The following is a 19,599-nucleotide window of genomic DNA, read 5'->3' as shown; positions in this document are numbered from 1 at the left end:
ACTAAAAATGGAGATTTATAAAAATACGATAAAATGTATTTAAATATGGATAAATGATTTTTTTTATTTGCATTAATTATTTTTATACGATTTTGACCCATGTTCTTTCACTGATATGCGTTAAAATTGTTAAATAACAAACGAAACCGTCAACGCCCTCTATACGAGAGTAGGCCAAAGGTAGTGGCGCCATCTGATCGAGAATCAAATTTTCGTGATTTTCGAGGCACGTTTTTTCCTTAGACTGTATCAATCTATTACGGAGTTATATCTATCTTTGCTAGGTAGGTACCCAATACATTGCGACTCGAAATTTTTTCTTAAATATTTTACGCTCTGGCAGTTAATCAATACACCTTATAAAACAAAGTCCCCCGCCGCGTCTGTCTGTCTGTATGTTCACGATAAACTTAAAAACTACTGAACGGATTATCATGCATTTTTTACCGACCAATTGAGTAATATATGAGGAAGATAAGGTGTATAATTTGTTAAGTCGTGCGAAGCCGGGGCGGGTAGCTGGTTTATTTTAAATCTTTCTAAATCGTTTCCCGGCTCTAAAACCTACGTCTCGTTAAAATTTGCGGTTATATTAAAAATAAATGCTTTATAAAGCTATGAAGAGATATACGTAAGTATATTTGAAATCCGATTAAATCATTAAAAAACTGTTTGAACATTCATCTTCTTCTTTTCCTGTTACCCCCTGCTAGGGTGTAGAGCTCGAATCTTATTCTTCCTTTTTTTTTAATACCACGTCGGTGGCAATCAAGCATACGGCCCGCCTGATGGTAAGCCATTGACTTATTCGCGAACATTCGTCATAGTAAAGTTAAATAACTGTCCCATGAGAGTACCTAAACTAAATAGTAGGTGTATTAAAAACCAACTAGGTTGTGTACGTGTATTGTTCATCTTTTAGTAATGGACCCATCTGTCATGGGTCGGTGGCACCTCTACATTTGACTAAACGGTAACCACTGACCTATTTTAGGAGACAACGCCCTATAGACTTTCTTTTGTTGTTGTTGAGGCACCCATTTCACGTTTCTTTCACGTCCGTTAGTTGAATTAAAGTGATGGTGTTTTTGTTTTTACACTTATGGTGGAATTTGTTGGAATTAATGTTTGATTGGTCTAGAGACATCGTGAAGAACGAATGTGGCATCATACGACACCATTTTATTATTTGAACTTGCCCTATTGCAACAAATTTGTAAATTTTAGGGTTTAAGGAAAAAAATCACCGCCTTCTTTTTAGCTTTTCAGAGATCCGTACAAAACTTTGTTCACGGAGCTCTTATGGGATCTCTTCGGTCTTGCAAATCGGCTAAATGCGTTTTTTTTTATTTAGCGACCTTTTGGAACGACCTGCACCAGTCTGCCTATTGAATCTAACGACATATTATTATGTACCTGTATGTTTTTGTTCTGTCAAAATTCTTGTGATGTCTTATTTGCTGTACTATGTTATTCCATTTCAAAAGTCGGGTTCATCCAGAGGAATCAGGAAAATAAATTTACGAGTAAAACACTTAATAGAAAACTAGGAAGTATGTATTCATAACTCATAATACCACACGTAAATATTCGTTAGCCTCCAACATTAGTTAGGCATCTGCTTTGTGAACTAAGTACAAGCTTGCTAATTAAATATTCATAAGTGTGTAAATCGTTTTGTAATTGGATAACACTTCAATAGACGATATGAAATGTGGCAAGGACACCGCCTATGGAATACTCTGACAGCTGTGCCGTAGTTACGTAAAGATATATTAGGGCCGATACAGATTGACTGCAACCCGACTGCAATTTGTATGGGAACTGCAACCCGACTGCAATTTGTATGGGAACTGCACGCCGACTGCAATTTGTATGGGAACTGCACGCCGACTGCAATTTGTATGGGAACTGCAACCCGACTGCAATTTGTATGGGAACTGCAACCCGACTGCAATTTGTATGGGAACTGCAACCTGACTGCAATTTGTATGGGAACTGCAACCCGACTGCAATTTGTATGGGAACTGCACGCCGACTGCACACAACAACACTGCACATACAAGTTGCAGTCCGTCTGTATCGGCCCTTTGAAGGACAATTTATTTTTGCTCAAATGTTTACAGTAAACAAGTTACCGTCAAATATATTTTTTAATACACACTTTTATTGCATGTCTTTTCAATTCAATTTCAATAACTACCTACTTCTCGAAATCTTTCTAATGAGTCTAAACTCAATGAGTATGTTTTTCCATCGAGCTATACTACCTGTATACCTTTGGCTACCTTCCGACTGCATCATCATATCAGCTCGATGTTATTGCATTGCCGACGATTCTAACGAATTCCTAATACTGTCTGGCCTGTAGTTAAATAAATTAAATGCTTATGTCAAACGTCTTCAGACTTACTTACATTTATAAATGGCTGGTATGCTTTATTTAAAAACGTATATGTGCTTTCTGTTAATAAACAACATGAATGAGATCTATATCTATGTCTTAACGATTATCTTAAATATCTCTTCACTCATTAAGTTTAAAATGTGCAAAATATGCTTACGTTATTGATGGTATTATACTAAAGTAGCCATAAGCCATGACACATAGGCCCCTCTTTAAAACTCATAACACAATAATACGAAGGTTTAACAATTGTTTGTATTTTGGAAACGCAGGTTATAATATCGTGGTTATATTTAGTAGTGCTTGACCTAAATAACAAATCGCAGTTTTTCACGTGTTACAACCCCATAACTTAAGGGTCGTTGGGCATGGCGTGCCATTCCCGAGGGGTTGTCAAGGAATCGATTAAAGAAACAGGAATAGCATTAGCATATCCACTTTGACAGCTTTGTAACTTTCACGGTGGGATATCAACTTAATTTTGATGAGATTAAGGTTCATAATTCATAATGCATTCTTATTATGCAAAAGATATAGTTTAGAAATTATAGCCTTTGTTCCTTGCGGTTCCCTATTGATTACTGAAAGACACTCCAGCATTATAAGAAACGTATCTATTTCATGACAATACAATCATTGTGGACGGATGTAAGAGAAAATAAATCAAACGTGGACGGACTGTGAGAGATGTGATATGAAAAGAAAGTATGAGAATGATGAGATGACAGGCGACAGAAAGGTGTGTAAGAAAAACGCTTTGCCGACCCCAAGTGAATGGGACAAGGGCAAGCGAATGATAGATATGATCTAAAATAGCCTAGTTATATTGTCTTCGGTTCGGGTTATATCTATGAGCTACTCTGCTTTCTAAAAAGTAAAACACCCAACCTTAAAAAACGTGTAAAGATAATAAAGCTACCGCTTTTGTGTAAATCATTGCTAAATAACAAATAGCTTACATATTTAGATTTGATCCACATTTTGTTTTCATAACTTATTTTTTTATGATTGCTATAAATTAATCAACAGCTGAGCCGAACACTTCATTTTTGCTTCTCTGAAATCATAGACAAGTGTTAATGCAGAACGAATTCGATTTCGCTGCTAAATAATTATTATCATAAAAAATAATACTTAGGTATAGTTGGTTTTTAACGGTAAATTCAAAATTAAAGTGTGAATACTGAATACAGTTGCCGTATACTTTATTTGGCACTCACTCTAAATTAATTTGATATAACTGTGATTGATATTTCGACGTATAAAAACTAAGTACAAAAGTTACGTTCAACTCTCACTGTTTACATCTTAGTAGCGGATCAGACGCGTCAAAAGCTCAAAAGTATCCAGTAGTAGTAGTAGTAGTAAGTAATTACAAACCTAATTTTTTTAGCTTAACAATAAAGATATAGGTTTCTTTATATGTATAGAACAATTAGACTGCGACGAATACTTTTTATCAATTGTAAAGACAATATGTAAAATAAATGTTTGTCCCTGAGTCATACTCATGGGTGTTTTCTATGTATTTAATATATCGTTGTCTGAGTACCCACAATACAAGCCTTCTTGAGCTTACTGCGGGACTTAGTCAATCTGTGTAAGAATGTCCTATCATATAACATTTATTTATTTATTCCAGGGTGGCAGATAGGTACTTTTGGCGAGTTGTTTCATTCGCTACTAATAATGCTAACTGTAAAAAATTTGAATAATCCCTTTAGGCTTACCACATATGTAAATATATCTCAATAGTCTGCAGACACCAAACGACTTTGATGTTAAATCAAGAGTAGCTCAAGGGCAATATCATACACGAATGTAATAATAGAACTTATAAAACGTTCTGTATCCCGGTTTCGTTCCTTTTGATCTTTATTGTTTAACCATCAATATCTAATTTATAAGCGTAGAAGTAGGTATGTTGTTTGTTTTGGTTATGGAGAAAAATTCATAAAACGAATTTATAGTGTATCGATAAAATGGCCAGATTTATTGCGAAAATATACTTAAGGATGACTCACGTTAGACCGGGCCGTGTCCGGGCCGGAGCTTCCGGCGTGTACTTTTCTATGACATGATAGGTGATCACGTGATGCTTTTCATAGAAAACGAAGCGCCGGAAGCTCCGGCCCGGACACGGCCCGGTCTAACGTGAGTCATCCTTTATGTAACGCATATACAATCCAATTTTTTTTTAGATTAGGGATGACGGTTTTATTTGTTAGACCCATTTTAAACGCATCAATATACAGTACCGGCCAGTAATATATCACCTCCATGTTTTTACGGTAAAACTTTTTTTTAAATATTTGTGAGTGACTTCCACCTCACTGCTTTAGGTAGTCTAGTAGTATTCCTTTGTACGGGCGATGCGAAAAATTGGTCTCATGTAATGGTTTTTTCATAAAGATTTTTTTTAATGTATTGTTAACTTCATATTTTTGCTAGAGGTTTTTTAGTAATATGCTGAGTATCCTGTTGTAATTTACAGTATTTTATTGCAATATTTATCATATATTTGTATAAAATTACTAGTAAAATATACAATCTACAAAATAACCTATATTGGTTACTCTATACAAGCTCATACAAAAACACTCAAAGGTTAATATTATTGGCCGGTACTGTATAATACATTCCAATCCATCATTTAGTGTTTAGTGTAATTTAGACGATCGCCTAAAAAGGGGTGATTCAAAATGGCCTACTGACTTGATTATACCGGTCTCGATATTCTTTTTTTTATTATAGTGATGGAATTAAGCACTTTCGTGTTTCAGAAGGCACGTTAAACCGTCCTCAACTCCCAGGAGTCTGATGTGATCCTCGCCACCGTCCTCCTTTCATGTAATTTGGTATGTAAGCCTAATGAGGACATGCCCTAACCAAGGGATCGGCAAACTTTTTGGGTAACGAAACAAGCTATTATTGTATAAATTCCTCCGCATGAGACTCGTGAACCGCGGTTTCCCGACCCCTGCCCTAACAAGGATATTTTCATAATATTGTCTTCGGTTACCGCGATAGTTACTCATGAAATAAAACTATGAAAACGGATTATATCGCGTATATTGAATTTATAATACATCCCGACGTTTCGAACTCTTTACAGCGTTCGTGGTCAACGGGTGACTGAGGAAAAATTACAAAATGCAAAAATACCCACATACTAAAATAATGAACAATCATAGACTACAAACTTTAAGGCTGGTTGTACATGCAAAATCGGTTCATAAGGCTAGTTATACACTATAATTATTTTTCAAGTAAAGATATATATATATACGCGATAAAAAACTATGCCGGCTCCAACCCTACACCACGGACCCGAGAAGATTTAATTCCCTCCTAAATTGTAGGAGGGTATCCCAATATGGGACCGGCAACAAACTCGGCGGGACACATCTTTTCAAAACATCAGAATGTCCAGCATCATCCAACACTACGGTCTCACAGTCTATGTCTCGCTTGCTCCTTTATCAGGTGGACTACAGGATCCCAAGCTGGTGGTAGAGAAAAGCCATCTTCCCTATTAAAGTTTGGATATTTCTTAATCTCAATGGCCTCGCGCAGCATTCTGGGTATGTAACGCTTCTCCTTGGCAAGAACCAGAGGCTTATCAAACTTGATTGAGTGATTGGCTTTATCCATGACATGCTCACAGACAGCAGACCTAGGTCGACGGTGCTTGACATCAGCTATGTGTTCCTTCACCCGAGTGGAAATGCTCCGTTTCGTCTGCCCGACATATGATAGGCCACACTCACAGTCCAGCCTGTACACTCCTGCAGTCTGTAGAGGGGTATTGCATTTTACAGGCCTCAGGAATTGTGACATCTTCTTCATTGGCTTGAAATATGTTTTTATAGAAGCACGCTTCAAGATGTGGCTGATCCTGTCCGTGACCCCCCTGACAAAAGGCAGAATGGCAGGCCTGCGCTCAACTGTGGGGATCTTAATGTGGGACCTCTGGTTGACCCGCGGTATCCTGAGCTCGTTTGCCTGGAGCGCGCGCCTGGCATGCTGGAGCTCCGCGGCCAGATGCTGGTCATCACATATCCTCTGGGCTCTCTGAAACAAAGATTTGCCTACTGTAACAAGTTGACTGGGATGGTGATGCGATTTGCCATTTAAGTACCTATCAGTATGAGTAGGTTTCCTATACACAGTGCGACCTAGGGTGTTATCAGGATTTCTTTTTACCAATACATCTAAGAAGGGGAGAGAACAGTCTTTTTCCAACTCCATAGTAAATTTTATTTTGCTATGGATGGAATTTAGGTGATCCAAGAAAGTTGAAACACTACTTTTTGGAAGTATAGTAAAAGTGTCATCTACGTATCTTTTAAATATCTTCGGTCGCACAGGAGCCAATGAGAGTGCCCTCTCCTCGAAGTCCTCCATAAAGATGTCAGCGACTACTGGAGACACCGGAGACCCCATGGCCACGCCGTCGACTTGAAGGTAGAATTCACCATTCCATAGCAAGTAGCCAGATGTAAGGCAATGTTCCAACAGCTTAGCATATTCCTCTGACATGTTCTGCTCACATAACCTCTTCTTGACAATTTCAATGCAGTCTTGTACCGGTAGGCTTGTAAATAGCGACTGGACGTCAAAACTGACCATGATCTCATCATCAGTCAATGTTAGGTCTTTAATCTCACCGATGAAATGGTAAGAATCCTTTGTATGCGTGCTAGTGTTACCACGTAATGCTGAGAGGGCTCCCGCGAGGTACTGAGCCAATTTATATGTGGGAGCATCTATCTGGCTCACTATGGGACGTAGTGGGGCACTAGGTTTGTGTATTTTTGGCAACCCATACAACTTTGGAGGCACGGGGCAGTCAGGAACTAGACTTGCAACATTCAGATCAAGGCTGTCCGAGTAATCACTAATTAGTTCTTTAGTGGTTTTCAATACTTTCATAGTCGGGTCCGTCTTTACATGTTTGTAGGTTGTAGTATCCGCTAATAATTCCCTAATTTTCTGGTTATAATCTGAAGTATTAAGTACAACCGTCGCATTTCCCTTATCCGCTCGAAGAATAGTAAGGTCTGGATCATCGCGTAACGTTTTATGTTTAAAAACGTTACGCGATGATCCAGACCTTACTATTCTTCGAGCGGATAAGGGAAATGCGACGGTTGTACTTAATACTTCAGATTATAACCAGAAAATTAGGGAATTATTAGCGGATACTACAACCTACAAACATGTAAAGACGGACCCGACTATGAAAGTATTGAAAACCACTAAAGAACTAATTAGTGATTACTCGGACAGCCTTGATCTGAATGTTGCAAGTCTAGTTCCTGACTGCCCCGTGCCTCCAAAGTTGTATGGGTTGCCAAAAATACACAAACCTAGTGCCCCACTACGTCCCATAGTGAGCCAGATAGATGCTCCCACATATAAATTGGCTCAGTACCTCGCGGGAGCCCTCTCAGCATTACGTGGTAACACTAGCACGCATACAAAGGATTCTTACCATTTCATCGGTGAGATTAAAGACCTAACATTGACTGATGATGAGATCATGGTCAGTTTTGACGTCCAGTCGCTATTTACAAGCCTACCGGTACAAGACTGCATTGAAATTGTCAAGAAGAGGTTATGTGAGCAGAACATGTCAGAGGAATATGCTAAGCTGTTGGAACATTGCCTTACATCTGGCTACTTGCTATGGAATGGTGAATTCTACCTTCAAGTCGACGGCGTGGCCATGGGGTCTCCGGTGTCTCCAGTAGTCGCTGACATCTTTATGGAGGACTTCGAGGAGAGGGCACTCTCATTGGCTCCTGTGCGACCGAAGATATTTAAAAGATACGTAGATGACACTTTTACTATACTTCCAAAAAGTAGTGTTTCAACTTTCTTGGATCACCTAAATTCCATCCATAGCAAAATAAAATTTACTATGGAGTTGGAAAAAGACTGTTCTCTCCCCTTCTTAGATGTATTGGTAAAAAGAAATCCTGATAACACCCTAGGTCGCACTGTGTATAGGAAACCTACTCATACTGATAGGTACTTAAATGGCAAATCGCATCACCATCCCAGTCAACTTGTTACAGTAGGCAAATCTTTGTTTCAGAGAGCCCAGAGGATATGTGATGACCAGCATCTGGCCGCGGAGCTCCAGCATGCCAGGCGCGCGCTCCAGGCAAACGAGCTCAGGATACCGCGGGTCAACCAGAGGTCCCACATTAAGATCCCCACAGTTGAGCGCAGGCCTGCCATTCTGCCTTTTGTCAGGGGGGTCACGGACAGGATCAGCCACATCTTGAAGCGTGCTTCTATAAAAACATATTTCAAGCCAATGAAGAAGATGTCACAATTCCTGAGGCCTGTAAAATGCAATACCCCTCTACAGACTGCAGGAGTGTACAGGCTGGACTGTGAGTGTGGCCTATCATATGTCGGGCAGACGAAACGGAGCATTTCCACTCGGGTGAAGGAACACATAGCTGATGTCAAGCACCGTCGACCTAGGTCTGCTGTCTGTGAGCATGTCATGGATAAAGCCAATCACTCAATCAAGTTTGATAAGCCTCTGGTTCTTGCCAAGGAGAAGCGTTACATACCCAGAATGCTGCGCGAGGCCATTGAGATTAAGAAATATCCAAACTTTAATAGGGAAGATGGCTTTTCTCTACCACCAGCTTGGGATCCTGTAGTCCACCTGATAAAGGAGCAAGCGAGACATAGACTGTGAGACCGTAGTGTTGGATGATGCTGGACATTCTGATGTTTTGAAAAGATGTGTCCCGCCGAGTTTGTTGCCGGTCCCATATTGGGATACCCTCCTACAATTTAGGAGGGAATTAAATCTTCTCGGGTCCGTGGTGTAGGGTTGGAGCCGGCATAGTTTTTTTTTTTTTTTTTTTTTTTTATCGCGTATATATATATATCTTTACTTGAAAAATAATTATAGTGTATAACTAGCCTTATGAACCGATTTTGCATGTACAACCAGCCTTAAAGTTTGTAGTCTATGATTGTTCATTATTTTAGTATGTGGGTATTTTTGCATTTTGTAATTTTTCCTCAGTCACCCGTTGACCACGAACGCTGTAAAGAGTTCGAAACGTCGGGATGTATTATAAATTCAATATACGCGATATAATCCGTTTTCATAGTTTTATTTCAAGGATATTTTCATTAAGAGGGTAGTGTAGGTACTTACTCGAGGGTCTGAATTTGGAGACGTCGTCGCCACATTTCTCCCGGTTGTAGAGCAGACTCTTGCACATGCGCCATGGCCCGAAGTAGCCTTTGTCGTAGTTCGGGTTCTCGACTATGGACAAAAGAGGGGTGAAATAAGTAACGCGTTTTATTTGATTTGTAAAGTACCTACTAGACCACGATCTCTAGAACTGTGTCGTAGGCATAATTATTAGACTACAGTTTGATTTCTGATTCTTGTAGTTTTGTTCCTAAGCTTCAAGGAACCCAATGTTCCCAGACTGAAAAGTGGTGCCTGTACCCCCACCATATGATTTCTTTCTACGGCGAATGTATAAGTAGTAGTAGTAGTAGCAGTAATCACTTTATTGTACACAACACAGGTTTACAAAAATAAATTATAGTAATGGAAGTGCAAAGGCGAACTTATCCCTATAAGGGATCTCTTCCGGCTAACCTTCGAGTAGATGAGCGGAAAACTATAGCCAGGTCAGATAGACAAACTTACAGGATGTACAAATTAATATTTAAAAAAAGAAATAACACTAAAGATTAAAATACATAAAATACATACTAGCATACATACATACAATACTAAATATATATTATAATATATATAAATATCACAAGTGTAAGAAAATAAAAATAAAGGTTATTACTTAACCAGATCACGCTGATTGGAAAGCCAAAGCTTCTTCAGATTAGCCTTGAGTGACGCTACAGACTGGGACTGTTTGAGCGACAGGGGCAACTCGTTCCACAACTTCACAGCGCGAACCGTGAAAGAATTTGCATACGATCCCGTCTTATTAGGAGGAATAAGAATAATAAGAATTGTAAGAGGGAAATTCAAAGGGCTAGTGATACGTCACAGTTCTAGAGATCCTGGGCTATACATATCCGTAAGTTTGGCATAAAAATTGCTTAGTGGTGGGCCGATTTCTAAATTTTTAATTTCGATTTACCTAATACTATAGAGCTAGTTTTAGGAGTGAAGTTCCAGGCAAAGGGTAATAATATCGTTCCTCCCTATGATAGGAACACCTATTTAATAATAAGTTGCCTTTTCTATGAGAACGGCACATAGTATAAATGTTTAGCAAACGTCTCTAGTACAAAACTTAAACTAATGATACACTGAATCGTTACACAATTAGAGAAGTTCGCTCGATATAAAATCGATTTGAAAATTTCATAAATCAGCCTACCTCATCTTAATGTAATTTGATACCACAATTATGTAATTTATTCATGCCAACATTCGTATATTGATACTTGAAAAAGCATATAAAGCATGCTAAAATTAAAAATAGGCGATCAATAAAGATATATTCATCGAAACCGGAAAAGTAATTGTAATTATAGTAATTATTACTACAGATTACGGACAGCTTTTATAATGAAGACCGTAGTTTACCCTAATTGAATTTCAAATACTACTTGAAACCTAAATATTCAATCCATGCTCATCAGATGCGAATTAATATTAGTATACCATACATATTCATAAGTAGTACACAATCACTTGGGTATACCATTATCCAATTTATGCCTTAACCTCAACAATGGAACCTCATCTAAACAAATTGTAGAGATCAAACTCGTAAAAAAACAATTCGCTGGTAAATAATACCTTTGAAGCAAAGACGAACAAAAATACCTTTACGAGAGCACAATAGATGTTACGTTATCCCATAGAACAAGCAAATGGTTTAACCGAATGTATACCTTATTTCAATGCATGAAGTTGTTTTTTGTTAGTAATCAGGCTTTAGATGAGAATCATGGCTTGGCAGGCATGGCAGGGCCCGTGGCTCGAAATCCTAACAGATAAAGTAAACCATATACGTAACTGGTGACCGAAGAGCTGGCGGCTTCCTCGCACAACGTATCAGCATTGCGATACAGCGAGGAAATGCCGCTAGCATCCTTGGTACAATGCCTCAAGGGCCTATTTTAGATTTAAGCTAGTTATTAATTTCGTTTACCACTACAGTACCTAGTACCACTGTATATATCTTGTATGTAAATAAAGAGTATTAGTACCATATACTAGATACCTCGCTATGTAAAGTTGAATTAACCCATAATACCTAAAGGATCATCGCATCGGCGGCCTTGTCAATTACCATATTACCTATGCATCTTACGGTTTAAATTGTAGCTCGTCATATGACCCTAATTGAGACGTCTTGATTCGATTTTCTATCAAGTACCTTACCTCACATTGATTAATTTTAGAAATTCAAAATTAATACATAGGCAACAACGTATCTTTTCATCACACTTGCTCGAAAAAGATCTTATTTCATGCAGGTGTACTGAAGGAAAAAGGGCTATATTGTTCCCGTAGGAGTTATGGATTCTGAAAAAAAAAAACTATAACTCACGAGTGAGTTTTTTTAAATTGTGTCACTAATTCATACGAACCAAGTAGGCATAAACAGGTTTTACTTTGAAATTACTAACGTTTATATATTTTTTTGTTTATGTTGTAAAATATTTAATTTGATTAATTTAATAGCCGTTTAAAATATTTTTACACAATTTTCGATTGTGGCTGAATGCCGATGGGTCTGTGCCTTCGATGCCTAAACTGCCAAATCATTTCAAAATGGTGGGCGAATATTTCACTTACCCCCCCCCCCCTCCCGTTGCACAATGTACCTAGTGCATATCAGTATGTCACAAATTAGCGATATCGCGACGTTCAATTAAAACGTCTAGAATAGAGTCGGTTAATAAACAAACAAGTATAAGCAGTGTGATGTCAGTGATGTCACCGATTTGAGAATAAGCCAAGGTAAAGTACCGTTACATCATTCATAGGTACGTGTATGCGTAGAAAGCGAGTGTTTTCCAAGTTAAAAGCCCATAGAAGCAAGCGTAATGAAATCTAGCATAGGTACTGTAGTATTCAGGTCAAAAAGATTTTCATTTAAAGGAACTATAATATATGGTTTGCTCAGGAAATGTATGACGCTACTTTGTAACTTGATCTGATCTTACATAAACTCCTTACGCATGTCACGAATATAGATAATTGGACTAAACGTAAACAGATCATGAAAAACATGTTTATATCTGAAATAACTGAGATATATCCTCCTAATATCCAAGGTCGTATAGTTTGTCAAAGGACTGTCTCATTTCAAACATAGACAGAGAGAATCATACTATCTTTGTCTTACACTAGTACTAGCACCCAAAAAATATATTATAGGACATTCTTACACAGATTGACTAAGTCCCACGGTAAGCCCAAGGAGGCTTGTGTTATGGGTACTCAGACAACGATATATATAATATACATATAAATACTTAAATACATACAAAACACCCATGACTCAGGAACAAGTATCTGTGCACATCACACAAGTAAATGCCCTTACCGGGATTGGAACCCAGGATCATCGGCTTCACAGGCAGGGTCACTACCCACTAGGCCAGACCGGTCGTCAAAGGAAATAGAAGGGAAAAGGATGAATATAGTTTTTTTTTGTTCTTATTTACTGACAATTTGGTTTGACCAACTATACCTATAGTACTTGTTCAGTTCGATGAAATTTAAATCATATTCAATTGGAAATTTGGAACAGTCGCATTTGTTTTGTTTCGTTCAATTTTCAAACTTAAGCAATCAACTCTATTGCCTGCAGTAAAGGTTCAAATTTCAGTGGCAAATTCTGGATTTCTCATTTGTATGGGCCTTAGGACTGTTAGGAGGATAAACCATAAGGCTAAAATATTATTGTCCTTGATTAAAACATGTAAAAATTCAATATTAAACTACAATTTTAATTTAGTCCCCTCTTAAGTGCACAGTGTACAGTAGGTATCTAGGACAAACTATCCATTAATTTCATTTGACCGTATGACCCAATGAAATCAAATCACGATGAGTTTTTAATTCGCATTCTTCCGCTCATTTGTCTCAATCAATGACTACAAATCTATGTTTAGCACCGAATAGTTCAAAGGTACCTGTGCCTTTCGGTGCTAAAAATAGATTTGTAGTTTCCGCTAACATTCACCGGTAGGTGAAGGTAGGCAATTCTTGCCCACTACTTGTGAACAGACAGACCAGTGTGAATGACTTTTGAGTGCGGTTATGAAGCGAGTATTCAGGGTTTTCACAGGACGTCACTGTATGTATAGTTTGGCATCTGGCATGTGACACTTTTTTTTGACGACCAGGCTAAACCCTAGTCGGTAGTGACCCTGAAACCTATGAATCCGATGGTCCTAGATTCGAATTCCGGTAAGAGCATTTTGTATTTGCGTGAGTTGTTCCTGAGTCGTGGGTACACCCAGGGCAGAGAAAAATATACTGTTTTTTTCTTACTCGGACATCTTGAAAAATTCTACCTATACGAGTAGGTAAGTGGATTATCTGATATCAGAGACGAGAATGTCTTTCCATGAGGCGGCTCGTCTACTACTCAGCTACCTATTTTGTTCAAAAATTGAACACGAATTATTGTACTCAGAGGACATAAAAGATATTTAGTGAATGATTAAAACAGGTCGCGGATTCGCTTCGGGCCTTTTAAGAAAGGACAACAACGTGCAATATTGACGTTATATTAATCTTCCTAATGCCTTACATTATCTTAAGGCACGACTAAGAAATAACTAATAAGATTTGCCTGTTTAGATATTCTAATTAGATATTTTCGGGTTTAGTACCAGACTGCCAAGAGTTTCCATACTACTGTCCGCCGTCTCTGTTTGTCAACGGGCTGTCTCTTACACCGTAATGCCGGCAGTACACACACGTCGAGAGATCCCAAGAGTGTGTACAAGTGCTCCCTTCTCGTCTGGCCTTTCTCCGATTGGGTAGGTTTTTTGCTGAGTCTCAGCGAGAGGCTCTTGACGAGTGTGTACAACCGGCTTAAGGGGTTAGTCTTGTTACAGAATTTTTTTACCTATTGCCGCTATAATAATGCGGAAATTTAATACTGAGCAGGATAATAGGTAACAGAAAAAACTAGATTTAGCTCGAGGTACTGAAAAACACGTACCTATATTCTACGAAGTCGTGCCCTCGTGTCTCTTAAGTGAAAACAGTGGGATATCGTCACGACTTCCTGTGTGCGCACAAATTGAATTTGCACTACTTCTCTAAACTGGTGGAACGCTAATTGTAGCTAAGTACCTCCCTGGTTTAGGTGCCAATCTGGTCAGATAGTCTACACAAAATAATTATGGGCATCACACCACTTCCATTACTAACTACATATTAATTAAAAGCGAGATAATAATAGAACAGAGGTTTTAACGTTCATTCAGTGTATAAGTGTAAAAACCGTAAATTCATTGATTACGATTTTTCTTTTCTTTTTGTGAAATACTAGTATATTAGTGTACCTATTTGTTATTTAATTTTATAAGCATGTATATGCGTATGCATGTTAAGTGTGATAGGTCAAGATACCGTGCACCTTAAAATTGTTGTACGCGTATCGTGATTCAAAAATGTACCTAGCTATACTTCTTGTACCTACACAGTTTGAACAATAAATGTTTCTGATTTCTGATTTCAAGTTCAATCGTGAATCTTAAAAAAAACATGACAGAGACCTATATTATGAATTCGATTGAAGACTAGACTATAATGGACATAGCAATACAATGGTACCTACCGATATGGTTTGGTCTAGTCTTCCATTTCGGATGACGAATGATCAGAGATTTTAATCTGCGTTCTCAATTTTATCATACTACAAAATATCAAGGACACAACACAGCTATGCGGAATTAAGATACGAGATGAAGTCACAAGTGTAATGAAGACTAGTTCTTGGTAATTCTGTTTATTATCAGCTACTGATAAAAAAATCTCGTATAACTAATTTGTTCAAACAGGCTGTAAAGTTTTTATCACCTGCAAAGGTTTCAATTATATAAATAAGTGGAACACAGCACGTTGGCTCTAAACTTAGGCTTAGCATGTGTATGCTAATAAACCTACGACCGAGTAAGAATATAAATGTATCAAAGTTTTTTTACTCCTTTGTCTCGTTATTTGTGCTCGAGGCTAAACTTTCATTAGGTTATCTCATCATCTGTACTAATTTAGAGACCTTTTGAGGTCAAAACCTTTTCCTGTCACCTTTACACGTCAGAACTCATAGTTTAAGTAATGCGATGAGTTAATTAGCTTCATGATGACCGACAATTATGACCGCATTATGCATTTTTATAGCTAGTTATTTGGCAGGCTGTTTCGTCACACGAGATATTTAGTCGTTATATAATAAATGCCAAAGCTCGGTTATTAATATTGATATTTTTAAGTAACCTCCGTCGATAAGTCGAAAACAAGACCAGACCACACGTTTTTACACAACTTGGAAGCCTAACCTATGACAGATTGTGAACTAACGTGTGCACAATCTTACGGTGTCATACACACGTTTTTGAGAAAACGGATATGAGCCTATTGGAGTCTATAGCCTTTGTTAACATTGGGATTATCTCACTGACGACACTCTGAGTACATCCTACACCTACGCAAATATTATTTGACCCTGTAACTACAACAAAACCTTGGACCTTATGTTTCGTCCAACATTTGATCAACTAAAACGTATATTATATTATATCTCTGATACATCCTACACGATAATTAAATACGGAGCTAATTTAATTTATTTTAATTGGTATCTTGGTCTGGGCTGAAAAACAGCGCTGCAGTGTCACTCACGCTGAGCTGATGCTGGCAGCATTATGCTGACGCCCAAACCATTTGTCACAGCAAATGTTTAGTTATTAAGTTACAGATATAAGGTTAAGGTTATAGATATAATGTTTATAGGTTAAGTAACTTTTTGATATTGTGTTTTCTGTATTCGCTGTTGTGGCAATAAATACATATTCATTCATTCATTCATTCATTCATATAGAATACTGGAAGCAGTTCGATACAGCGATACCTTTGATAGCAATACGATTCGTGCCATTGAAATGCTGTATACTATGAAGCTTATAATAAGACTAGTCGTCCTACTAAAGGTATGATTCGTTCTTTGTTTAGTACCGTACACGACGATCAATCTGTCAGATAAGTCGTGTTAGATCCGACCTGGCTGTCTTATGAATGCGCGAGCGCCGGCGTGCGGAGTTTGAGTCAACAAATGTAACAACATGTAGAGATGGTGCGTTTTAGCTGACTTACATTTAATATTTCTTATGCAAAACTTCATACTTGTGATTTGTCATAATAATTATTATGTATTTATAAAAAATCTTAGATGAATTCGCTTCAGAGCGGAAAATGAAGTCCCACGAAGTGGGGCTCAGTCGACCAGTTACCAAACCCTATTATTTATGAGTTCTAATCAAATATAATACTTTCATTTTGTTTCAATTTCCTTCATTACGATTTAATAAGGACCATACCTACCTAAGAAACAAAAATGTTATAATTATCTCTACTTATTCAATGCGTACTTATTCTTGTACTACTTACTTTTGTTGCTGTAATTGAATCACAGAGCGCACTTGTCTGCTATTCATCTGAGCCTTGTCGCTCGTGCTTGGTAGTCAATGGAATAACACCCCATGACTGTTATACATAGCACATACTAACATAATTTTAACTGATCAGGGATATACCTTATCTCGCTATATTTAAGGCTCTAAAATGATCATCTAACAGGATGGATGATGGTACTATTCACTTCAGATTAACCGGTATTAGTAGACCTCAGAATCTTAACTAACTGTGTGGCTTCAGAGATCACATTTTATAATGGAGCGCCTTTTGGTCGGTGTGCGATATAAATAATACTGCTGGTTCCGCTAGCTTAGTTAACGGTGTCCGTTACAATCGAAATATAAAATTCAACGAAATTGAAACTCATTGCGCAAGAAAACAATAGGGTGTTTTATACAATAAAAAATACTGTTGTGGAAAAGGAATACAAAACTAAGTAAAACGGCGTAAATTTTAATTTATTGTAAGTACCTACGGTAAAATATAACGAAGTAGAAGGTTGCAAAAGGTAGGTATGTCTTGTCCTCTTGTCTCTTTTCTGTAAAATGAGCATAATTCGTTATGTTCATACGAATCAGAAATTGGTGTCGAAATCAGAAGCTAATACCTCGGCGTATTTTTTTTTAAAGGTTGTTATCTTCTTTCGGTGAAATAAAATTAATAACGATTTCAGCTCAAAGATAGGTACCACCTAGTACTAAATATAAATTAAGGTGGATTCATAAGATATTCATAAACCCCTGATCCAATTTAAATTAAATTTGGTATGGAGAAAGTTTGAGGTCAGTGGAAGGACATAGGATAGTTTTTAACAATCATAATCGTAGACGCAGACGGAAGTTGCCGGCAGAAGCTAGTTTAATATCTATTTTAGCAAATACCGTACAGTTTACAGCTTGGGCTTCAGCTAATGTAACATAACAGTAGGTTGCGAGCGTAGGAACAATAAGTCGTTAAGTTCCGCGATAAATTTTTACGATTTCAAGGAGCCCTGGTAAACCGATAGCCTAGTTACGCCCAGGTGTAATGCACTCTGGTTTACATTATTAACTACCTAAACTTAAGAAGGGGATACAATGATTTTCTATGGATTTATAATATAACTAGATAGATGTATGCAAGCTTCAAATGACGACATGTCTTGGATATGTGTCTATTATGCCTACGAAAGCTAAAAACAGCGGTAAGTTTTCACAATTATCAAAAGTGTCAAGTGATTATTAACTACATCACAAATGAATTAGTACAGTGTTTTAAGGTCCTGGACCTGGATGACTGACTGACTTAATAGTACCTATATACACCGTCAAGCTGCTAAAGCCTCCAGTGAGTAGGAGTGTTTTGTAAGTCGTGTCCAATTTCTTTGTCCAGACATGTAGCCTTGAAAGATGTCGAAACTTGATTTTAATTTTAACACGTCATTCCTATAAGGTTTTAGGGAATGAGTTGTTTAGAAATATACGTAAATTGTGTCTGACTAATCAAACACATCTCTGGAAACAATAACGGATCAATGGAAAAAAAAATCAACAAACGAATTGCAAAAAAGTACCGCACAAAAGTACTCATTTGTACCGAAAACAAAGGGTGAACTTAAACTTTGGACCGGTACTGTATGCAGACAATTAATATTTAATATTGATAAGCAAGCCTGTTCTATTTACTCTTCTAGTTGACCTAGAGTGGTAAACTAAGGTTTATATATCACGGTGCTTTTATAAACATGTAATATATGATTTTTATAAGCACCCCCGTTGATACCAGCCCTTAACTTGGGAAAAAAGCATTTCCTGCATGCAAAGTGGGTGGCAACGGCAAATAAAAGTAACGGCTAGGAATTAATATTTTATTTTGATTATTCTTAACCATTTTTGTATGTTATGTTTAAATTTTTTAATTATTATTTAAGCCTATAATGATTGTAATAATTTTTGGATATTTTTTAATGAAATAAAATTTATTTTCTTCTTATTTTTTATAGTAAACGTTTTACAGTTTGTTAGCCAACTAACTAGTATTAAGAATAATCTGGCCCCTTTAATATTTTTATTTTGTTAACTGAACGATTTAAATGCATATTCTGCGAACATATTGACTTCATTATAACGGTTAATGTTTCCTATGATGTGCCTTTTATTTCCATCGAGTACTGAACTATAGAAAGGGTAAGCCAAATTGTGGTATAACAACAACAGTAATTCTGCAGTTGTAATGAAAAGTGCATAATGTCACCGTGCTTAACAAAACGTAACAAATTGTCAGACTTGACAGTTCATTTGGCATCAATGTCGCGAACAATGAAGACGCCATCTAACTGCGGAACAAAAAGGCATAAAGAAAAAAGCTGGACCTTCATATTGCGAGGCATCTAAGGTCAATGGCTGGCAGTAAAGACTTGTGAATAGTAAGGACTGTTAATTTCCTGGCAGAGCTACGCTCCTTAAAGATAAAGCAGCTTTATCATATAATATTTATATTTATATTACGTAAGGGCATC

The 19,599-nt window shown here is 37.4% G+C and overlaps 1 protein-coding gene across 2 annotated transcripts in view; it reads right to left on the bottom strand.

Annotated features, from left to right (window-relative positions):
• LOC134747200 (uncharacterized) overlaps window positions 1-19,599 on the bottom strand; it is a 64,568-nt gene that overhangs the window by 32,199 nt on the left and 12,770 nt on the right. For both annotated transcript variants that reach the window (XM_063681798.1, XM_063681799.1), the window contains one exon: window positions 9,603-9,713. In XM_063681798.1, coding sequence (XP_063537868.1) covers window positions 9,603-9,713 — 111 coding nt within the window. The remainder of the gene's footprint in view (window positions 1-9,602; window positions 9,714-19,599) is intronic.

This window comes from Cydia strobilella, chromosome 14 (genome assembly GCF_947568885.1).
Source record: "Cydia strobilella chromosome 14, ilCydStro3.1, whole genome shotgun sequence".
Taxonomy (NCBI): domain Eukaryota; kingdom Metazoa; phylum Arthropoda; class Insecta; order Lepidoptera; family Tortricidae; genus Cydia; species Cydia strobilella.
This window is presented reverse-complemented; position numbering and strand designations above follow the sequence as displayed.